At 39.2% G+C, this 26066-nt stretch overlaps 1 protein-coding gene across 7 annotated transcripts in view; it reads right to left on the minus strand.

Annotated features, from left to right (window-relative positions):
- The window catches only part of LOC135478987 (peripheral plasma membrane protein CASK-like), a 288668-nt gene that overhangs the window by 193997 nt on the left and 68605 nt on the right, over nucleotides 1-26066 (minus strand). For all 7 annotated transcript variants that reach the window (XM_064758684.1, XM_064758681.1, XM_064758680.1 and 4 more), the window contains 2 exons: nucleotides 14896-15008; nucleotides 7585-7690 (listed from right to left, as the gene is read on the minus strand). In XM_064758684.1, the coding sequence (XP_064614754.1) occupies nucleotides 7585-7690; nucleotides 14896-15008 (219 nt within the window). The remainder of the gene's footprint in view (nucleotides 1-7584; nucleotides 7691-14895; nucleotides 15009-26066) is intronic.

Here is a 26066-nt window from a genome sequence, read left to right on the forward strand (position 1 = left end):
CCATCAGCCCAGGGGGGTCACAAATACCATCCTCCTTCCCTTGTGAAGAGCTAAAGGTAGAGGTTGGCTACAGTGGCTTGTTAAGCCCCCTGTCTATACACACACGACCATCACAATGGTGGGGTTATTTGCAGCAGGGCCTGGTGCACCGCCAATGTCCGTTCCACTTACTGACGTGCTATTATCCCATCAAGCAGCATTTAGGACACTGTTGGCTGTTTGTGACGTACAGATGTGGCTCAGGAAGTGAACTATCAACGCATCGGTCACTAGTCATTTACATCTACCTCCAGTCTGAATAAATCAATTGGTTTGACGCAGGCATGAACAGTCGTAAGAAAAAAAACAGCCTGAAGCATTCACAAAAACAGATGATGATAAAATAAACATGTGCATGAAGAAAAAAACTGACAAAATTGCTAGATCAGTAAAAGCGATACAAGGTTGGGAACTTTGAAATCGTCTAAATGACTGCAGCCCTACCAGCCTCCATGCATATTTGCTGAGCCTGAACACTGATAATTAAATGACCTTCAAAGCGGCTTGCTCAGCTTCAAACAACTGCAATCAAAAGCGCAGCGGGCCTATAAAAGTACAGTTGTCACAGATCAGGCAGTGAGCACAATGTGGTATTTATAACGGGAGATTGCTGGGAGGCCTATATGTTGACCATTAGTAATGGGTCACAAATGGTATTCTCTTACCGTAACAGTACCACAATGAGCACAATATGGTATTTCTAACGAGAGATTGCTGGGAGGCCTATATGTTGACCATTAGTAACGGGTCACAAATGGTATTCTCTTACCGTAACAGTACCACAATGAGCACAATGTGGTATTTATAACGAGAGGTTGCTGGGAGGCCTATATGTTGACCACTAGTAATGGGTCACAAATGGTATTCTCTTACCGTAACAGTACCACAATGAGCACAATGTGGTATTTATAACGAGAGATAGCTGGGAGGCCTATATGTTGACCATTAGTAATGGGTCACAAATGGTATTCTCTTACCGTAACAGTACCACAATGAGCACAATGTGGTATTTATAACGAGAGATTGCTGGGAGGCCTATATGTTGACCATTAGTAATGGGTCACAAATGGTATTCTCTTACCGTAACAGTACCACAATGAACACAATGTGGTATTTATAACGACAGGTTGCTGGGAGGCCTATATGTTGACCATTAGTAATGGGTCACAAATGGTATTCTCTTACCGTAACAGTACCACAATGAGCACAATTTGGTATTTATAACGAGAGATAGCTGGGAGGCCTATATGTTGACCATTAGTAATGGGTCACAAATGGTATTCTCTTACCGTAACAGTACCACAATGAGCACAATTTGGTATTTATAACGAGAGATTTCTGCGATTGCATTATGAAGGACACATTGCTGGGAGGCCTATTTGTTCACCCTTGGTAAAGAATCATGTATGTTATCTTGTTACCAAAGAGTACCGCAATGAACACAACATGGTATTGATAAGGAGAGATTTCTGGGTTTACCCCTGTAATTCACCTTGTTCAATTAGACCATCAACTGTGGCGTTTCTAGGCACTGCGAACATACTGTATATTGAACAAGACGTATTACAGCCATGGACAACAATTGAAACACCCCAATTCTTCAATCTTTTCAATCACCTCTACAACCAATATTCTGAAACATTCTGACATAAGTATGTGGATCATAATAAAGATGGAAGGTCTGCCTGAAACCTGCGGATGGTCATAGGTTTCCTCCCGGGCTCTGCCCGGTTTCCTCCCACCATAATGCTGTCCGCTGTCATATAAATGAAATATTCTTGAGTATGGCTTAAAACACCAATCAAATAAATAAATAAATAAATAAAACATCAAATAAATGATCAAATAAAATACAACTATATGTAGTATGCTGAACACATTTTTGGCCTTTGTTCAAGGCCACTATGACATATCATACTTTACTATCACAAGAGTTCTACAATGAATGAACGCAATGTGGTATTAAAGCACAGATTCCTGGACAGCACTATCAAGGGGCCACCTACAATACTCTGGTACCACTGGATGACTGCAGCAATGAGTGCAAAGTGTCACCAATGAAAACACATATTCTTGGGCCACCTCTTCAAACAGCCGCTTCAATGCTATTACTAGAGTACCACAATCACTGAAGGCATTATGGTATTCAAGCACTACTTCCTGGCCTGCACTATGGGCCACACACAGTATTCTGGAAACGCTGGACTGCAAGAATGAACACAAAGTGGCATTTAAGTATAGCACAGATTCCTTTGAACTCTTCATGTGTACATTCCGCACCACTAATGGGGAAACAAATGGTACTCTGGTGCGACTCCAGTACCACAATGGAAACAATGTGGTATTAAAATAGGGGTTCCTATAGGCAGCATTATCAATGGGAAACAAACGGTTAACTCTGATATGACTCCAGCACCGCTGTGGAGAGAAACTGGTATTAAAGCAGGGATTTCTATAGGCAGCATTATCAATGGGAAACAAACACTTAACTCTGGTATGACTCCAGCACCACTACGGAGAGAAACTGGTATTAAAGCAGGGATTTCTATAGGCAGCATTATCAATGGGAAACAAACGGTTAACTCTGATACGACTCCAGCACCACTACAGAGAGAAACTGGTATTAAAGCAGGGATTTCTATAGGCAGCATTATCAATGGGAAACAAACGGTTAACTCTGATATGACTCCAGCAACACTACAGAGAGAAACTGGTATTAAAGCAGGGATTTCTATAGGCAGCATTATCAATGGGAAACAAACGGTTAACTCTGATATGACTCCAGCACCGCTGTGGAGAGAAACTGGTATTAAAGCAGGGATTTCTATAGGCAGCATTATCAATGGGAAACAAACACTTAACTCTGGTATGACTCCAGCACCACTACGGAGAGAAACTGGTATTAAAGCAGGGATTTCTATAGGCAGCATTATCAATGGGAAACAAACGGTTAACTCTGATATGACTCCAGCACCGCTGTGGAGAGAAACTGGTATTAAAGCAGGGATTTCTATAGGCAGCATTATCAATGGGAAACAAACGGTTAACTCTGATATGACTCCAGCACCACTACGGAGAGAAACTGGTATTAAAGCAGGGATTTCTATAGGCAGCATTATCAATGGGAAACAAACGGTTAACTCTGATATGACTCCAGCACCACTACAGAGAGAAACTGGTATTAAAGCAGGGATTTCTATAGGCAGCATTATCAATGGGAAACAAACGGTTAACTCTGATATGACTCCAGCACCACTACGGAGAGAAACTGGTATTAAAGCAGGGATTTCTATAGGCAGGCATTATCAATGGGAAACAAACACTTAACTCTGGTATGACTCCAACACCACTACGGAGAGAAACTGGTATTAAAGCAGGGATTTCTATAGGCAGCATTATCAATGGGAAACAAACGGTTAACTCTGATATGACTCCAGCACCGCTGTGGAGAGAAACTGGTATTAAAGCAGGGATTTCTATAGGCAGCATTATCAATGGGAAACAAACACTTAACTCTGGTATGACTGAAGCACCGCTGTGGAGAGAAACTGTATTAAAGCAGGGATTTCTATTGGCAGCATTATCAATGGGAAACAAATGGTATTCGGGTAACTCTTAAGTACCACAATGAACACAATACTGTATTAATTAAGCCCTACACAGATTCTCGGCAATCTGAAGATATACATTTCTGCACAATCAGTGGGAAAAAATGGTTACTAGTATCTGGTACCAGAAATATAAGGTACTAAATCCTGGAACTCTGTTCTGTTCAGCACCGGCAAGACTACCGTGGTACAACAAAAAATGTCTTCATCAAAACGGCCAGTTACATAGGCCGGTAATACTGTAGTGAAAATGTTATCTGTCAGAGCTATGTCATGACAAAGTGCGTGTGCAAGGCTGCGAAGTGCATTAGACGGCGAGACATTTTAGTACCTGTGTATTCATATGTGTACATGTGTTGATCGTATCATCAGCGTATCTAGCACAGGATCTCATCACTTGAATGTACACGACGCAGGGCAGAGAGCGCCCATTTACCTGGGGGAGTGTGGCGTACATGGTCACATCACGCAAGCCACCAACCATGCCAGCTGTCCCAACCCTGACACCCCACACACACACACACACCCCTGCTGTTTCCAGTCCTGCGCGGACAAAACTCCCCACATTAATCGAAGCTCCATTTCCTTTCAATCACAATGTTACGATCCATTATTTCATTAGCGGTCGACCAAGCGTGTGTGATTGTGACTGAGCGTGTCATCCACCTTGTTACATGGCTATAGGTGGGTAAGCCTGAGAGGAACCATCATGCTGGGGCTTTCACACATTAGCCGAACGCTTGTAGCAAGCACAAAAATCACCTGAAGGGAAGGAAGTAGGGAAAATAACCACTGGGCAAGAGAATAAGGGTTGGGGGGGGGGGGGGGGGGGGCGCTCTCTTGAGCACAGTAAATCTTCAACCCTTTTCAACTACAGTAATAATATAATAATGATGCACTTTCTGAAATGTGATTTAGGCACATCATTATTATGAAAATGACACAAAAACTCAGATCTTGTCAAGAATGAGGAGTTCTTGAGGAATGTGTAGGTACCAAATTTGGAAGGCCTATGTAAATTACTAAATTATTTAAACCGGACAAAGCCCGGGGAAAACCCACAACAATCTGCACGTTGCCAACTGACCTTTCCAAATACGGCTGCGAGAGGAAGCCGGCATGACTGCATTCGTGTAAGATTCCTCAAATAGTTTTTTAAGAAATCCATAAATTCACAAGTAATACACACGGATGTCTAATACTAGATCAAGATGACCCCCACTGCATTCACAGGGCAGCAAAATAAATTGCTTACTTAGAAAGATGGCATTAATCTAACCTTTAATAAACTGAGAATTTATTTTCAAGGAAATTTTCACCCTGAAATCTTTCAACAACCTGGTGGCCGTTATTAAACGACAACAGTGACTATATGAGAAAATGAAGACATGAAATCAAAAATGCACCCATAACTACATCCTAACAAAGTAAAGCTAAATACATGTATGTGGTTCCTCACATTACACCTTGAAATATTCAATCCATTTCTGTAAAAGAAGCATCTTTCTGGCAAAGCTTTCCCACATTCAGAAAATGTGCAAACATGCTTCATTGATCTTTGTCCACTTCGTGATATAATCTATTTTCAATCTATTCTTATTTTCTAAATTCCTTCCAAAATGAGAAATTTGACAAAACACACCTCCAAATAAAAAAGCATTGCAATTTAGTGAGCTTGTCGCTCATGGGTGAATTGCTCGAAGAACAGACGACAAACCCTGATTTAATCAAGTCACACTGAGGCCTACGTAATTCAATGGCCAACAGGAACAGCCAACAGGCAAGGATGTGGCACGTGAATACCACAGATGTGCGAGGACCAAAAACAAAAATGTACGTCCCACCTTTTTCACTCAATTCGCTCACCCTCTCCTGATGTTTCCCATGCTTTTAATGTAAATTGTCCATGAGGCAAAACATTTAATTAAAAACATTGGAACACAGCTTTCAAATTTTAATGAAAGCAATACTGTTGTTACATCAAAAATTGTTCAATTCAAATGGAATAAAAGAGGCCAAGAGCATGGTAATCTTTCTGTTTACACCGTGGACAGAAGCCTCAGTATCCCTATAGTCTGATCTTAAAAAAACTGGTAATAAGTACCAAATAATTATTTAAGCAAACTTGTCTAGATTATACCTGTGTTCTTATTGGCTTTAAAAGTAGAACTTTATTTATTTCTTTATTTGATTGGTGTTTTATGCTGTACTCAAGCATTTTTCACTTATACCATGGCGGCCAGTATTATGGTGCAAGGAAACAGGGCTGCGCCTGGTGGAAACCCACGACCATCCGCAGGTTGCTGGCAGACCTTCCCATGTACAGCCGGATAGGAAGCCAGCATGAGCTGGACTTGAACTCACAGCGACCGCATTGGTGAGAGACTCCTGGGTCATTGCGCTGCACTAGCGTGCTAATCAACTGAGCAACAGCAGTACTTAACACTGGGGTTGCAGCAGTACTTAACACTGTTACAATCATCACAAAACCAAATCTTTGTAATGAAGTACCTTCACATGTACTGTCAGTATGACTCTCAAAAGTTTTGCTTTCATTCACTTGATTATTTAGTTGAATGACAGCAATTTAATCCACCAAACTGTGTCACAACTTTAAAAGACAACGCAGCAGTTTGTTCAAGGAGTCATAAATATCATAATCACTGAAATTCTCATGTCACTCAAAAAATAAAAACATTATATTTACTGTATTTCCCCCAAATTTTTGAAGTGACATATTTTGCTTGATTCTTACAACAGTTTTCTGGGAAGATTGATTAATTTATTATCAGAGTAAGCAGAAAAGTTTGATGTGCTTCTGAAGGTGAACTTCACACACCAACTTTAGGTGAAATACACGCATGTACACTGTAGCTTATGTCCGATTTTCACAGAAATTTGTATCTAATGTGGACGGTATCAATGAGTCTGCATGAGATAGGTCTTCATTCAGACTCCAATCACCCCGAAAAATCCTTCACCCGTTCTGCCGAACAATAAAAATACTGGGCACGACTGGTGTAAACCTTCATACATAATTAATCATATTTGAGGCACTGACTACACACTGCGCGTACGCTCCAGCAAGCGCGTTTCTCATGTCCTGCTAATGGAACAGAGACGTAATGCGAGAAATGTGGATGCTGGGCGAGCAGCCAGCCCTCCGAGATGTATCAATTCATATATGCTGATTAAGTTGATAACTAAATCAACCCAGCACTGACAGCTATTGCATTATTATCCAATAAGGTCAACGTAGAATATAATATTAATACAGGTCACCCCCCTAAATAATGACATTATTCAGCTTTATTAAATGATAACTAGAGAAATCAGAAGACAAAAAAAAAATACATAAATTGAAAAATATCATGAATATCTGCTGTGATACATAAAATATTTTTGGAAACATTTTAGTTGTCTTGAGTTAACTACTTCCTGGTTGCTGTTAGTCTTTTTTTCTATTTCAAGTTACTTTTTTCTCACCTAATATTGTGTCTTGTGTGCTTATCTATGTACGCATGTTTGTTTAACGTCGTACAATTAACAATTTTTCAGTCATAAATGACGATGTTTGCTTATGGTCAAACTACACAAACACATACCATGTACATGTACACTGAAAAAGGTGCTTATACATGTAAGCCCAAAGTTCGCCAATCTAGAAAATGTATATTTGCTACTGACTAAAGTAAATTTTGTGTGTGCTTAAATGAATTTTTCGGACAAAATGAGGGGAACATTGTCTTTAATCACATTGTATTTGTTTGTTTATTCTGACAAAAGCTGAAATATAAAAACCAATTACAAATACACTGGTAAAGGTTTTCATTCAATGCAGCCAACCTACATGTTGCTGTTTCCGACTCGCATGCTTTTTTGTGCGTGCTTACATGAATTTTATGGAGAAAATGAGAGAGTAGTAAAGCCAACTTACTATTCAAACACCATGTAAAGCATGCCCTCTGAGCTGTACGTCTCCAGAAGTTCCACAATGTGTGAGTGTTTCAACATGTGACAGATACTTGCCTCTCGACGCAGGTCTGAAAATGAACCACACATTTAGTTTTGGGCATATCATGGATTTTTGGTAACACAAACACCTTAGGTCAGTATTTATCAAACGTATTAAGACTGAGAACAAAAATTCAAACAGAGCTACTCTTTAAATGTTTAAAATCAGTACACTGATTCACAATGGGACATTCAAGGACAAGCTTCATTGGACAAGCTTCCCCATTGGAGTTCTTTCCTGTTCTGAGTTTATCTTTATAACATGGACTTCCAAATTTACACGTAAGAAAATAAGTTAAGCCGTAACTAGTGATAAATACAGGATCGAGACTGGTTGTAGAGCGTATGGTTGACAACCACAGCTAGCTGTGCGACCGCCGCGGCTAGCTGCGCAACCGCCACGATTAGCTGTGCGACCACCACGATTAGCTGTATCTCCTATAGAATTGATCTGAGAGCTTTAGATCATTTGCCTGACATCAATTTATTTATTTATTTATTTGATTGGTGTTCTACGCTGTACTCAAGAATATTTCACTTATACAACAGTGGCCAGCATTATGGTGAGAGGAAACCGAGCAGAGGTTGGGGGAAACCCACAACCATCCGCAAAGTGCTACAGAATCTGACAAGAAGCAAAATCTCTTCATACATGTAGATCTATGGTAAACAACCCCAAAGTTTGCCCAGGCAAACCAATATCACAAAATCACTTTTGGTACAGCAACTTCCATTATTCCAGAAGGCTGTCATCCTACCTCCCCAAAAACCTTAGACAACCTTTCTCACGCCTCTTAGAATCAGGCAAAATGCCAAACTTTCGGATTTTAATTTTAGATGCATTAGAAATATTTATAGTTTCATATACATAACAAATACATGTACACCTCAGGTATGAGTGAATATACTGTTGAGTATGATGTAAAACTCCACGCACGCACGCACGCACGCACACACACGCATGCACGCGCGCGCACGCACGCACACACACACACACAAACACTCCAATATACTGCTGAAATCTCAAGTTTTTATATCACTTATTGTATGTACATGTACGTTGCCCACAGTAGTTTCTACAGTTTACAACCCAGAATAATATCTTTGAATTCTTGTTTCAAAAGCTCAGGACAATCATTGTAATCTCTCTCTACTGTTCAATTAACAGCTGGACAATCATTGTAATCTCTCTCTACTGTTCACTTAACAGCTTGACAATCATTGTAATCTCTTCTACTGTTCAATTTACAGCTTGACAATCACTGTAATCCTCTCTCTACTGTTCAATTAACAGCTGGACAATCATTGTAATCTCTCTCTACTGTTCAATTAACAGCTGGACAATCATTGTAATCTCTCTCTACTGTTCACTTAACAGCTTGACAATCACTGTAATCTCTCTCTACTGTTCAATTAACAGCTGGACAATCCTTGTACTCTCTCTCTACTGTTCCATTAACAGCTTGACAATAATTGTAATCTCTCTCTACTGTTCGTTTAACAGCTTGACAATCACTGTAATCTCTCTCTCTACTGTTCCATTAACAGCTTGACAATCATTGTAATCTCTCTCTACTGTTCAATTAACAGCTGGACAATCATTGTAATCTCTCTCTACTTGTTCCATTAACAGCTGGACAATCCTTGTACTCTCTCTCTACTGTTCCATTAACAGCTTGACAATCATTGTAATCTCTCTCTACTGTTCAATTAACAGCTTGACAATCACTGTAATCTCTCTCTACTGTTCAATTAACAGCTGGACAATCCTTGTACTCTCTCTCTACTGTTCCATTAACAGCTTGACAATCATTGTAATCTCTCTCTACTGTTCGTTTAACAGCTTGACAATCACTGTAATCTCTCTCTACTGTTCCATTAACAGCTTGACAATCATTGTAATCTCTCTCTACTGTTCGTTTAACAGCTTAACAATCACTGTAATCTCTCTCTACTGTTCCATTAACAGCTTGACAATCATTGTAATCTCTCTCTACTGTTCACTTAACAGCTTGACAATCATGGCTACTGCTGTGTATTCTTGTTCTAAAAGTTTTACATTCATGGCCCTTGCTTTGTATTCCTCTTTTAAAAGCTTGAAAATCATGGCTATCCCTTTTTATTCTTGTTTAAGAAGCTTGGTCACCATGGTTATCACTTTTTTTTCTTGTTTCAAATTATTAAAAAACACTTTTTTTTAACTAAAAACCCTATTTTAACTATCAACATTAGTAAAGTCTGAATCATAGAACAAAAAACAGTCCATCTTAATTTCAAGGGATGGAAAGGTTCAAAGAGGCCACTTTTCACTTTGTGTTGAAAGTTACGTGTAGTTTATGTGCAAAAGACAATTTGACTCAAACTGAAAAAAAATAAAAACAAGTATGAGTCAGTTGAATGTGTAACTTCTTTGGTAATGAATACTGCATTTTAAACAAGCAAAAAAAATGGCGGGAGGGGGGGGGATCAAAAAGCAATAGGCCAGGTGGTTGCACGCCCTAGGACATGTTCAACAGCGTTCAAAACACAGGAAATCTGCATTAAACATCCCATCAATTCATTTAGGAGTTGTAATTTTCATTAATGAGTTTCATTTAAACAGCTGAAACAACACGAAATTCAATTTCTTTCAATTTACGAGGTGGAGAGAATATTTATGACATAGTAAATGTATCAATTCAGAACACCACAGCCTAGTCAAACTTCAAGATTTGGATGTTAGAGAAAATAATCATAAATGAACAGAATACAAAAAAAAAAAAAAACCCGGTAAGGCTGAATCATGAATTAGAACCGGGGAACATCACGTTTATATCACGAGAGAAAGCTGCCGTATCTCTCCGTTTCCTGCTTTATTGTCAATTTCTACCATCCTGTCATGCTCATTCACAGCGGCATTCTTTAACAGCCTAGAAACCTCGGAGCCCACAATTGTCCGCATTGATTGGTGAAAAATCTCACAGCATAAATGGTTACAATATAAGACGTGCCTCAAAAATTGCATTCAACTGCCGCTAGTGACTAAGAGTAACGGGGGCATTTACCACCAATAAAATGGTACAATTCGATGCGCACAATGGCAGAGTGCTTGCCCAGGATGGCAACTCCTTTTATTACAGACATGTCCCCGCACCATCAATTTTGCCATTCAACAGCCGTTGTGAGAATATAACGCACAGCGAAAATTAAGAGAGCTCTGCCCAGAGGATTGAATTATGGGCCAGTGTGCAGGCACAAATGTAATATAACGCCTCTTTCGTTAGCCACCTCGTTCATTCCCCACGTCTTCCGCTCAGCAAACAGCCCTGGATTAAAACTGGGAAGGCCACACGTTTTGCTAAACCAACAAACTATGGATATGACGTCGGACATTTCACTAACGGTTCCTTTCAGAAGTTTCAGCGCTAAATCAGTCCTCTCGAATACCGTTATCCAATAAATGTGTCCAAGCTAGGTTTTACAAGAGATACCAGCAGTGAATGCTAGACAGGAAGGTGTCATCATTAGCAAGCTTTCCAACATAAAATGGAGCCACATGGTGGTACCACAAGTAAACTTTACATTAGTTGGAAGATTTACAGTATATTGTAACTGTTGCAATTTTTTTTTTTTTTTCTAAATTATAACTTACATGTTAAATGAAAGATTGGTATTTTAAATCCATACTCTACGATGTGTCACTAATACAACAGCACCTTATTTCATGAGTGGAAGAAACCATAGAAATAAACCTACAGACTTTGGCAAGTCACTAATGAGCTTTCCTTTATGAAGACATAAATTTATTTATTTATTTGATTGGTGTTTTTACGCCGTACTCAAGAATATTTCACTTATATGACAGCGGCCAGTATTATTGTGGTGGAAAGCGTGCACAGCCCGGGAGAAACCCATGACCATCTGCAGGTTGTTGGCTAACCTTCCCACATACGGCCGGAGAGGCAGCCAGCATGAGCTGGACTTGAACCGCATTGGTGAGAGACTCCTGGGTCATTACACTGTGCTAGCGTGCTAACCAATTGAGCCACGGAAGCCCCCAAAAGACTCAAAAATTTAATCCCTGTAAATATTTTTAAACAAATGCTATAAAATGAAATCCCTGAAGAAAAAAAAAAACAATCTCCTGTAAATATTTTTAACAAATGCTAAATAAAACCACCGTAAATGCTATTTACAAATGCCTCATGAAATGCACACAAACGATTTTGAAAAAAAATTTGGAAAAATGCTGAGCCTTGAAAGTCTTGAAAAAACAATTAATTTCATGATTGTATACTAACTCAACATGATTGTATACTAACTCAACATGATTGTATACTAACTCAACATGATTGTATACTAACTCAACAAAGAAACTGTTCAAAAATATACAGATATTTTTTCTTACATTTACATGAGTATGCATCTGTTGCAATTTTCCTGTTCCAAAATATTTTTAATCACAAGACCACAATGATTGCTGATATCATGTCTCCAAAGTAGTGTCAAAGTCAAGGTCAAGGTCAATGAGTAAGGGTGAAACTCTTACAATGTGACATTACGTCGCAGTGGAATGTCGCAATCGACTGAGTCAGATATTCTACCCATGCAGACACAGAACTGGCAAGGAGACATGAAATAATCACCACATAGCAAAAGTGTCACCTGACCCATACCCGTCATTTAAAACATGATTTTTTTCCATCAAAGCGTGTCCTTAAGTTGACAGCACCTTAGCTTAATGCAGAGCGTTTTTTATAACCTTACTATAAAAATACACATTTTGGTGCAAAATTGTAGGTCATACACTGTTGAGAAACTGTTTCTATTTGCTGCAGTTTGGAAACTCAATATTAGAAACAAAATTAGATCTGATGCTTTATGCTGTTTACATGGCATTTCATGTAAGAATCTATTCACACAAATTTCTGCAAACATGAACTTTAAATGAATTTGCTTGATGTTCCTACAATGAAAACACCTGCAGCTCAAACAGAACATGAAACCCAATTAACTAAGACCTTAAACTGCTGCAATCTTGGCCATGTAAATAAATCTCTTTTGTCACAATCAACAACGACATAAAACAGTGCATTCTATCTTCGTCCTTCTCATCCCTGTATCCGTGACAAATGATACACTCTTGTACACGAGCAAACACATCTCTGATAACGCCTCCAATAATCAAATACAGACTACACCTCTGGAGACAGTTGTAAATATTTAATGGTACAATTTGCGCTCAATTTTCGTTGTGAGGATGAAATGGCAGATGAGTGCTATCCACATGTATTGATTCAGCCATACAGACTGTCCAGCATCCTCCCTCAACGACGACTGTTCTCTAAGTGCTCCGGTCAATATTTAAAGTTGAACATGGAGAGAGCAGTAGCCTTACAGAGTTACCTCCCTTGACCAGATAGCACATGAGACTTTCACAATCTTCAGACAGTTTAAGAAGAAAAATTGCTCTACAATATTTTTTTCTTGTAATATGGCTATATGTACGGTTTTGTTGACCAAGTTCATAGCATTACAGAAATACTAACTACTTGTGCACATCGTTATGTATCCGCAGGAAAACCGTCGCCATTGTTAAGTAAAATATTTTTGAGTACGGCGTACAACACCAATCAAATAAATAAAAAAAAAGTGTAAAACTGTTCACCGTGACATTACGCTGATATTTGTAGTGTCTGAGTTAATCGCACACAAGAAATGCATGCTGTTCTGTGCAGTAACTGCTGTTCTGTGCCACCTTGATGCATACTTTTTAAATAAGCCCCAAAAAATTCCTGATGTCAGGAATTCATCTAATTTAACCCTAAAGCCAGAGGACCATAGAAGTTGCCTGGCCGAGCCAGTTTTGGGTCCATTGATTGAATAAGAAAGTCAATAGCTGGCTATATTTATTCAATTTGATGCTGTTTTTTGCAATGAATATTCAACATTTAAATAAACTCAATCTGAACATGTCCAAAGTTCTGCAAAGCAACCAGTTTCCGCTACGAGTTATCTCCTTTTTGTGGACATCTTCATGGCTGTCTGCGTTGATCAGATTTAAGATGACAATTTTTGACAGCCGAGGGGCATATAGAATCAAACGTGACAGTATGCTTATTTGACCTCAACCATATCGGTCCTCATGAACAATCCGGCCTACATTGGCTTCAGACTTCTCTTTCTGACCATTAACAAAGCCCCAGTGACTGCATGGAAGCGCACCCAATCTGACTGTTTTCCTCATCCTGACATCAGGTGGCGCTAATATCTTCAGCTCTTTTCAGGCAAGCACACAGTTTAATGTTTGATAAATGACCTAAACAGTGTAGGAGCAAAGTTAAAACCTTCTTTGCCAAATATGAACATTTACCAATGACATCAATTCACTATAAAAGTGTGTTTTTGGTTCAAAGGCTGAATATGGAGATGTGTGCCAGACAGATCGTTGAGATCCAGCCATATTCGTTTGTGAATTCATCGAAACATTAAGTAAAAGTGTATTTGATATTTCTAAATATGTAGCCTCTCTATTTAAAGATCATTATCGTTAATACTCCCTGGGGTAATTCACTATATGTGGGTCTCTTAATTTTCTCATTTCTCATCCAATGGCTGATTTTCCCAGTAAATTTCATGTGATTAATACCCTGCCAGTAAGTCAAATCAGACTTCATTTTGAACCGCTTTTGTTGATTAAAATCTTTGTTTATTTTGACATGTAAGGACAATATTCAGGGAGAATTTAGGTAATGCACAGAGTATTCGTCCGGATGCACAATTCAGACTCTTAGATACCAGTTTATCACGTGGCACAGCTCCATGCCTATTGGGAGGTCCGCCATGCCTCTGTGAAGCCACAATACAGTGCACCCTGCCCCTTAAAAAAACACTTCATTCAATTTGCTGTCCTTCTCTGCAAAACAATACTGTAAATAATTTCATCGGCTTGTTGTATGGTATTGACTGAATAACTTTTCTGATTGCATGACATCTTTTTTCCCTCCAAATATCAAAGAATAACTGTAACATCGCAAACCTTTGTTAGCCTCATATTTCTTCCCTCCAAAAGGAGGTTTCAGAGTCATGCTCACCCAATATCTATATATACCTAGATTGTAGTCTCCCATGTCTACCCACTGGGAGTGGCGTGATGGGAGGAAAAGTCATCTCCAAAAGGTAGTAACATAAGATCACGTTGTACAAAGTGTTTTTTGTTGCAGTATTTCTCCATGACATTGCGTTTGAGCCTTACCGTCTGTGGACAATCCCGGGCTGGCCGTGAACTTTGCCACATCCACAATTTTCACCGCAAATTGACGACTTGTTTCTTTGTGGACACATCGTCGAACCACACTGAAGGGGCCTCTGAAAATATAACAAACACAACAGTAAGACACGTGTTAAAAACAATGAAACGTCTTCTGAAAGCAAGAGCAAAAATAAGACAATTAGTGTCAAAAACATAAACATATTGAACGAGCCTCTTAAAACACATGGAACACTGAAAATGAGATCAGTGTCAAAACACACTGAAATAAATGTTTAAAAAAACCCAAAAAACCCCAATAAGAATAAGACACAAACATCAAAAACACACTAAGTCTCTGAAAGTACAGAAAAAACACCAAGACAAGTGTCAAGACACATTGAAATGACCTGTGATAAGTACCAAAAAAAACCAGCAAGAAAAAGACAAGTGCCTAAACCTGCTGAACAGGCCTTTGAAAATTAAGAAAACACAAGACACAAGAGTTAAAAACACTGAAATGTTCACTGAAAAAGAGCAACAATTAGACAACAGTCCAAACCCCCCCACACCAGCCACTGAAAGAACACCCAACCAACAATCAGGCACAAGTTTCAAAACACACCAAATGGGCATTCAAGAAAACACATTTCGATATTTTGCCACTCTATCATTTAACATGAACCAGTGTGTACAATTTTTGCCACTCTATCGTTTAACTTAGCCAGTGTGTCAAATTTTTGACATACTATCTTTCAACATGGGCCAGTGCATCACATTTTTGCCACCCTATCTTTGAACATGGGCCAGTGAGTACAATTTTTGCCACTCTATCGTTTAACTTAGCCAGTGTGTCAAATTTTTGACATACTATCTTTCAACATGGGCCAGTGCATCACATTTTTGCCACCCTATCTTTGAACATGGGCCAGTGTGTACAATTTTTGCCACTCTATCGTTTAACTTAGCCAGTGTGTCAAATTTTTGACATACTATCTTTCAACATGGGCCAGTGCATCACATTTTTGCCACCCTATCTTTGAACACGAGCCAGTGTGTAAAATTTTTGCCTCTCTATCGTTTAACTTAGTCCATGTGTCAAATTTTTGACACAGTATCTTTCAACATGGGCCAGTGCGTCACATTTTTGCCACCCTATCTTTAAACATGAGCCAGTGTGTAAAATTTTTGCCACTCTATCGTTTAACTTAGCCCGTGTGTCAAATTTTTGACACACTATCTTTCAACACGGGCCAGTGCGTCACATTTTTGCCACCTTATCTTTGAACATGAGCCAGTGTGTACAATTTTTGCCTCTCTATCGTTGAACATGAGCCAGTGTGTCAAATTTTTGCCACTCTACCATTTAACTTGGGCCACTGTGTCAAATTTTCGCCACCCTGTCTTAACGAGTGTGTCAAAGTTTTGTCACCTTCACTTTTAAAATGGGCTATTTACTATAAAACGACAGGCCTCAGATCACCTCATTCACCATATCAATACTTTCATGAAATACCACTTGTTTACCATTTGTTATCTATTCTTACTAAATGAAGTATTTATTGATTTGACTCTATCTTCTGAAATCATGGTTTTCGCACGATGTGAGAATTAATGTCTTTCAGCAACTTGTGGATGGACGTCCGTGTCCCCTGGGCACTGCCCGGTTTCTTCCCACCATAACTCTGGCCGCCATTATGTAAGATACATATTCTTGAGTATGGTGTAAAACTTCATTCAAATAAATAAAAATGACAGGTTTCAGACCACCTCATTCTCCATACCAATGGCATAGTGAAAATGTGTAAATATCAAGATTTAAACCAATAGTCAAATACATGAGGTATAATGGAAATTTTGTACATGTTATGATTCAAAACAATGCTCTAATATATAAACAAATGATCTGTTCAATAATCCCAAAGTGCCAACAACTCAGGCCTACTTGTTTACAGGTGTCCAATTCCACCTGGTCCACATTCCTTCCATTCACCTATGACCATAAACTCATGAAGAAAATGAAGATGAGCTGGAGGCCATAAATGAATGGGAGGCTCGTGGACGGGATACATGTACACAGATGGTCCAAATGACAGCAGAACGCATCCTTTTCTTCTGTGACGTTGCAGTGCATGTGTACTTCTTATGTGTTTTGCGAGCAAACATACACTGATAATTGTGCCATAATAAGGGGAAGAAGAAAAGCGTTCTGAGCACCTTCCTGATACATTATCATACACAATGCAGTTCAGTTTGTTCCATCTGCAATTATCTACAGCAACTTATGGGGAAAAAACAGCACAAGAATATAAAACCTCCCTCATATACAAGTCAACATGTAATATATACAGTACATGTATTCTATATAACGGACCTCAGTCAGAGCATTTCTCATATGTAAATACACAGTCACCACAGTGAAAATGAAACTAACAACTGAGTGAGGTGCTGGCTGACAAAAACACAGGCATCTAGTAAATGTCCGAATCAGGAGAAAAACACATACCCACAGGTATACACATCTCAAGTTACTTCCACTACACACCTGAAGAAATGATACTGACTTCAACGGGAATTAAAGAACATAGCTGTGAGGTTTACAGCTAACTGTATTTGTAGCCACAGCCCTGGTTTGTTACAGCTAAAGATTAACACCTAGATCCATGTACATGATACCAATTTGATTCAGAATCAAATAAGATACCTGTGAGGATACAATTACACATATTCGTAGCAACAGCCCTGGTTTGTTATGGCTAAAGATTAACGCATGTACATTACACATTACATCACAGCTTGCATAGTGGGAGCACACATGTGTGCAGCTGCCGGTAGCATTGTGCAATATCATCCGTTATCTGGTTCAGAGCTACATGTAGATATACCTATATCTGCTGTAGAAGTGAAAAGCGTTGTACAGCTCAGCTTCCATCTTCCCTCACACACCATCAAAAAAGGTTAGAGGTTAAATCAGGATGAGAATAAACATCCCTGAACCACATAACAACAACAACAGCAATGCAGAGAGGGTTTTTTTTTTTTTTCCTACCTCCCTCTATTCTTTCCATTTTTTGTTTTTTGCTTGCCTGCTATGAAAAACCTACCCGAGGAAATCCTTGAGATGACTGACGCAGGAGCATTCTGGGATATGCAACAGGTGAGCCATTCCGCGGGGTTTCGCAGAAGTTTCACCCAGACGTTGCCTAGACGCCACAAGCAGGCAGGGGCGATTCACGGCGACATTGTTGTGCCCCTCTATGATGATGATGATCACATAGATGCGTTTCTAGAAGCACTGCCTCCCAGACGAGCACTGCAGGCAGAGGTTCTTCACTTCTTGCTCTCAGTTTTGATGCAGTCAAATGTAAGTGCGTTCCGGCTTGGCACAGACTTTCGTAACAAACATTGTTTTGTCAGTCAGCCTGCCAAAACAGTGCTAATTCTACTCCATCTGCAGCCTTAGCGACACTACTACATTCCACATAGGTAAAGTGTAATAGTATATACACGAGTAAAATCTAGATGGTCGTTCTGATCCACCATAGAAATTCACATGTAAACATGAATATGGTCCCTACGGCCCACCATCAAGACTACAATGTGCCCAGCACGTCAACTTTCCAGGTGTCACAATAGTGCTTTTTTTCAGGAACAAAGACAACTATTACCAAAGCTTAGAATTTGTGAGTTTTTCACCCAGCAACCTGAGGATATTTTTACATTCCGAAGTGTCAGAACCCAGTGATCATGTGAAAACATGTCCAGTCTAATTAAACATGTGGATGTGTGGTCTGATTATTTGGCATAAGACAAGAAAACATAATTACTTGCTTGACATAAATAATATCTCCTCCTTAGGGATTAATAATACCAGCTGCTTGTGATTAACAAACTAATCCCCTCATCAATGACAACTTGTTGCTCCGAAATCATTGCTAATTTTAAACTTTTAAAACTTGAATTAATATTCGTTCAGTAATTGGAAGGTAGTACTCAATGACTAGGTTCAAGCTGTGCTATACACTTTTGGTCCATGAACACAACATTTACATGTATCACAGAAACAAATTTTGACATGTTCTCATTTTTCAAATATAATATAGTAAAGAATTACCAGATATTTATAATGGCATCACGGCAATTGTTCATATTGGAATTGTATCTGTAATCTGAATGTACATTTATTTGCTGCCAAAAGGAATTTTAAAGACTTTACACTCCATGTTTTTTGTTTCACACGTATGGTTATTTGAAGTAACAAAATACATGTGGCAATGCTAGAAGTTTAGAATCTGTAGGATCTTTAAGTTGATTTCCATGGGGTGTACAAGCCGACGTATGTTTAACACAAACAAATCTTAACTTTCATTTGAAAGTTATGGGATTAGCACATCTCTGTCTGTTTTAACACATTTTAACCCTCATTAAATGCTGTTTATTTGAGTAGAGAGAATCACTGAAAATTTCGTACAACACTGCTGTATATTCACTTCAATCAGTTTATTTCATGGAGGTTTTACTTTTCCTATAAAGACAGGACTGTGTGCTGATTTTAAGTGAAACCACAATCCTGTAAGAGCCTCAAGGAGCCAGCCAAAATAATGGTAACAATCCGAATCAATCAATCAAGTCTACTGTGCTTCGTACTAATGTGTAGCGAAGTTTTATCAAAGTCAACCAAACGCATCGTAGATGACCCTTGGGCTAATGATCCACTTAGTCCACCCACCCTTCCAAACTCTCCGAACTCTGGCGAAGACAATTTGCGTGCAGTACACACAGATGTAGATTAATCTGAGCTAAATGGTCTCATTCCAAGACGAGCACGCCATGAAGGCATTTAGGATCAATTAATTACACGGATCACACTGTTCTTCTGGCAAACTCTGAGGAAAATCCGAGCTAATCTTCTGCGAATTGGCTTGATGGCGACCGTTCCATCCCAGGAGGAATAATTTCTTTATAATAACACACACAGAGCGCAAATCTGGGATTTATGCCACTGATTAATCCTCGATCTTTAGACGAATAGAAGAATTAATCCAGTAATCCTGTATGACAAATGTCTGGAATTTACTCTGAACACAGGTGGTGGGATTAGCATTCTCAAAGACTTAATCCTAATCCACTGGGTTAATCCTTCACTCTATCCTGAGAGGTACAAGTAAGTCAATTAGCTGTATACTTCCCAAATACCCCATGGCAGTTTGCTACACGTTCACCGACCTCGTCCACAAGGGGTAAATGCTGGAAATCAAAGCAACCTGTGATTTTTTACATCAAAGCTGAACAGGATAAATCAATGTTTCTATCAATGATTTGTCAATCTCAGGGGATTTGGAAATTCCAACACAATTTGTGATTTTTTGAAATCAATACCAAACTAGGTTATCCACGTTTCTACCAATGATCTGTCAATCCCAGGAAACGTTCAAATTCCAAACAACTTGTGATTATCAAATCAATGCCAAATCGGATAAATCCAAGTTTCTACCAATGATCTGTCAATCCCAGAAAACATTCAAATTCCAAAAAACCTTGTGATTATTAAATCAATGCCAAATCAGATACCTCCAAGTTTCTACCAATGGTCTGTAAATCCAAGGAAATGTTAAACTTTTATTTCAATCATGAAAAAATGGAATTGCTTGTTTTTCTCAACCTGAATTGTTCATGTGCTATTCATCACTATACATTAACTCCTGATATAACAGAAATCTATCATCACACTTCTTGTTCACTTCCTTCCTGAAAAAATGCACAAACAGTAAACCTTCATAAACACATGAACTGTCACCGTTATGCAGGGTTCTTCCAAAATGGCAAAACTTGCACTTTGTTTTCCGGGATGTTTTATACACATTTGTCCATGCCCACAGGTGTAAAATCCAACGAATATCATAAACAACTCAGAGCGAAGACTTGAGTAACACCCTTCCTTGAAAACTTTTGGTCTTAACATACAATTGCCACAAAAATCATCTAATGTGACCTCCGGCGACACTGCAGTATTCTAACCATCAGCACTTATCAAATTTACACGATGGCCGTTAATCCTTGACGTTGGACCACAGCTCCAAACATCCACAAAATAAATAGCTATGTCAGCAGTAGGTGAGCAACCCACGTCAGCAATGCCTCTAACGACGTTCCATTTTGGAGTTATTCGGATTCCAAGCCGCTTAGACCAACAAATCTCATGGCTAGATCTTGATCTTGATACCTAAGCTACATAATCTGACAAGTGCCGGGTTGAATTCACGGGGTACTGAAGCCACTCAACCGTATCAGAATCATTACATTCTTTGTTGCACACTTTTCATAGCCACCTTGTCTTGAAGAGGATCGAGAACAAGGGAGAAGATTGGTATATTCGATTGTTCCACACCGTCAGAGACATTCAAGCCAACAATGCAAATTACACAGGTCTCTGAGCAGCAGTGTCTGGAACATTGGATCCACTAAATGACGTCTTGATCAGTGTGAATACCAACAACCATTGGCCAACGGTCAGTCAACAGGAACTTGGTCAGGGATTAGCAGTCAGTCAATTAATGAATAAGGCCTTGGACAATGGTCATTTTACACGAGGCTTTGGTCAAAGTAGGTAAGGGTGGAGTCATCGCTGAATAACAAGACAACATTATTGTACACTGCTGCACACGCGCCCTTTACATACACCATTAGCTTTTTTTTGATCCAGCAAAAGTTCAAGTTCAACGAGCAAGCTCAACTGTTGCACCTCCAATGCGCATACATGCATAAAAGAACACAATACCGCTACAGCTGCACAGCATGTAGCAGTATTTGGATCTGTGCAGCAAACAAAATCCTTGGCTTACAACAACAACTGTCTCAAAAGATTGTAATCATTGTAATAAAAAATGATTGACAGCTCTCTCGCAATTATGACCACGTCGTTCCAAGCCTGTGTGATTTTCAATTAAGCTTATGAAGATGTTACTTTCCCTTTGTCAGCAACGGCAAAAAACAACCCATTGCAGTGTATAATCAGAGCTGAATACCAACAAGTTTCTATCTGTTTGTTCAGCTCTAATTGCTTGTATAACACAATTGTTATCAGGAGCTTGGAGGATTTAATTATCAACATGGCGCAGACAGAACACTAAAGGGTAACAACCACTTGTAGGTTGTACCAGAGTGCATGCCTCAATCTTACACGACTCAATTTCAGTTCACAGACACAAACGCAATCAGCAGCTCCTCAAGGATAACAAACACAGCCGGTATATGATCTCCTTAAGGTCTGTTGCTCCACACAACAACCAAAGAGCCTGGCAGTGGAGGGAAAACGAAAGAAAAAATATCTGTATATCCTCTTGTCTTTGATTCTTGGTGGATCTTTCAGTGATTACAACGTCATATTGACTCCTCTTGATCGGCTGAGATAATACATAACCTCAGTAGAAATTACAGCATCACCACACCCATAGGAAGCGCCCTTTCCCCCTTCTCTCCATTAGTGCCCAGTCTTTGACGGACACCCGGCCCAAGAATCCTGGCAGCCACTTACAACGCTTTTCACCACCCTCCTCACAGCCTCTTGTGTTCTGGTCCCCTGAGAGCTTTGGTATGGGCACTATTGGTAAACCACCCGATCCATGCCCGACTCTGTACAAACATCTCAAACAACTTAATCCCATTTACCCTTCCCCCGTAAACACACTGGTCACGGAGACGCCTTGGGGGGTAGTCAATTGTATATACATGTACAGACATCTGCACAGGACAAAACCTCTTTCCTAGCTCCCATTAAAAGGTTTAACACAATCACTCAGAGTGGATTGCAGTTATATAGCTTCAATGCATCAAAATTCAGCATGCTACGTATGTCCAGCAAGTCCTATCATCATAGCTTTTGCGCCAAATAATGGTTAGTGTGAATGTAAGTTAAGACTACACAGCAGTGTGATGATCTCTTTATTAATTATTTTCGATTATTTCCCACTGCAGGATGTCAGCAGCACAAACTGTCTCTCTCAAATTGTCTTGCACGGGTAACAGAAATCTCTGAGCCTTCACGCCCGCCCGGCAATCTTTTGCTTTTATTTGCGGCACCGATAGTTGTAATTGGAGGAATCGGCCGCTCCTGTAATTGACACTCCTCTCCGAATCAGTGAAGGAAAACTTGTGCTCGGCGCTGAGGAAAATCAATTCTCCATGGGTACGCAGATGAAAAATGTCTCCAATTCTGATAAAACATAAACCCGATGATAGATAGGTTCCAAAAGCTGAAGCAACAAATGCTTAACTTCCGCCAAACCTTAATCCTAGTTGCTTCACAGTCAGCCCATATTTACAACAAATTGGAAAATGTCAACATTTCCCACTCTATTTGCATTTTTTCTTTGTATGTTTCTATTAATCTAAAATATTGTTCCTCAAACATCTTTTTTTTTCTTTTGGGATGTCTCACAAAACATGAAATGATCCTTATGTTCAGGCAATGCTGAGATGGAGAGCGCATCGCTCCAAGTGTTAAATGGACACGCAAACCCAGGTCATGAAGTTACTGCAGTAAATGTTTTTATCAAATGTGTGCTTAAACGTGACATTTTCCTCACTTTGCACCCTTTTTTTTGCACCCTCCTATCAACAGCAATTGCATGCTATCCAAAATTCAGAGGTTCTCCAAAAAAGGGAGGAAAACCAAATCATGATATGAGACAAAATTGGAAATGAAAGAAAAAATTCTGTTTCTATAAGATCCTCCAACAATTTTAAACAAGAGATGCATGATATCTGGCAAATCGAATTCGATCTTCAAACATATATTTTAAAACACAAAGGCTGTAGAATTTCAGTAGCTCTTTAACTACCAGTACACATACATATAACTTCAACAGCATCCTTCACCCTCTTTTAGTTGTATTTGCTCGGAGGACATTTAGTAAAGAGATGATAATTGAGAGTTCCTTCCTCCGGGCGCTTCAAGACTGCTTGATTACCGTGGAAACCACAGCTGGGATATTATTGACCTGTGACATCAATAACACAGGGCCAGTAACACATGTTACAATTTTTCACGCTATACACCCGGGATGTTAATCAAATCTATTTTGCTCTCTAAGTTTACAAGTCTCTGGGTCTGTACATCAAACCCTAGATCCAGGACCACAAAGCTCTCTTAATCTTACATCATATTAGTTCATTCTTTATAGTCCAAATGTGTGGCCTTCTTCTTGATCTTTGGTTTGAAGTTACTAAACCAATTTTCTTTTTTTATCATGATAGTTTACAGCAAAAGAGTACCTCAAAATAAAATAAACCCAATCTTCCGTTTGACATTACAGCACTAATTTTCTTTTCTGTCATGACAGTTTACAGCAAAAGAGTAACTCAAAATAAAATAAACCCAATCTTCCGTTTGACATTACAGCACTAATTTTCTTTTCTGTCATGACAGTTTACACCAAAAGAGTACCTCAAAATAAAATAAACCCAATCTTCCGTTTGACATTACAGCACTAATTTTCTTTTCTGTCATGACAGTTTACACCAAAAGAGTACCTCAAAATAAAATAAACCCAATGGTCACAATTCTAAGTGTTAACTGTTAAAGCCATAACATTATCTTCTGATAAATGTGGTCATCATTCCGTTTTCATTTTTCAGGACAATAAATTAATCAATGCGATGAAGACTTACATTTCCCTTCGCCAAGGATGGATTTGTGGAAATGTTCCCAGGGTGAATACCATTATACTAAGACAGTTGGGCAGTACTACGTGCCCATGTTACACTGCACGTAACATTCTGACTAAAGTTTTTCTGCTTTGGTTAGAGCTTCGGTCTTGTAATTGAGAGATCGGAGTTCAATCTACAGGTAACTTGGGACAGGTGATGGATTGTTGCTAAATGCTATATTTATGAAATGTGATGGCGGACAGCTTTATGGCAGAGGTGCCTGAAGAGCCAGGTATAAACCACAAACCTTCAGCAAGTCACTGACAAATTCTCCCAGGCATACACAGTTGCATGCCTTTTTTTTTTTTGTTTGGAAGACTTCAACCTGATCAACCTACATGTATACTAGATTTGCACAAATGGCCCTGCAAAACAGATCAACCGCTTACTGACACCAAGGCCCCTTACACGCAGTCTGATTGAACTCTGCCTCATGTGCCTCCTTTTATAGTGTCGCACACCTGACCCGCTGAAGGGCTTCCAAGCTTCCTTGAAAATGATTAGGCCCATGCCTGATCAATATGCTTTGATTGTGACAAGTAACTTTAATAATCTGCATGGCATTTAGGTGAGGCAGCATGTTGTTCAAGTGAGGCAGCATAGTGTTTTAGTGAGTCAGCAGTATAAATATGCTGAGAAGTGCTCAGACCTTGACACGTTATCCACTGGATACATTTTATAACCTATCTTTTTCACAAATGTACCCGAACACAAGACTTGCCTGCAGAATTACAAACTCATTTATCGGGATATTATTTAACAGCTTGCTCAAGACTACATGTATATTGTAGAGTTGATAATCATACAGGACTGAGTGCTGTAATGGGTTAGGGTTCTTGAATGTGAGTTAATGTTTTGTGGTTAACCGAACACAGGGTTGGGTATGGGGGTTGCTGTGGCGAGTATTAACACAACAAGAATTGATGCGACTGAGGTGAGCTGATGATGTAAAATTTATTAATAAGTATTAACTCCCTGTAGAAGCTAAAATACGGCCAAGAAATTTGTAAGTATGTAGCTGAACTGTGTAATGCTGATGGACAGTTAATGTTGTTTAAATGAGCATTTAGGCAGAAATAGTTGAGATAGTCCTATCGTGTTAAAGTAAACAAGCATTATGCGGTGCCAGAATTCCGTTACATGATTTGAAATACAGTAAAGTGGTAAACATAATTTGAAATACATTGGTAAACAAGATTTGAAATAAGGTAAAGTGGTAAACATGATCTGAAATACAGTAAAATGGTAAACATCATTTGAAATACAGTGAAGTGGTAAACATGATTTGAAATACAGTGAAGTGGTAAAGTACATGTAAGGAACATATTGTGTTTGTGTTACAGCTTGAACCGCCGTGTACAATATTGTGGATAAGGGTACAGAGAGAAATCAGACAGTGAGGCTGCGGCCATGTCCACAAGACTAACGATGTGTTCAGAATACATTGGATAGTGTTTGTTTCTGCTTCC

Source organism: Liolophura sinensis, chromosome 12, assembly GCF_032854445.1.
Source record: "Liolophura sinensis isolate JHLJ2023 chromosome 12, CUHK_Ljap_v2, whole genome shotgun sequence".
Taxonomy (NCBI): domain Eukaryota; kingdom Metazoa; phylum Mollusca; class Polyplacophora; order Chitonida; family Chitonidae; genus Liolophura; species Liolophura sinensis.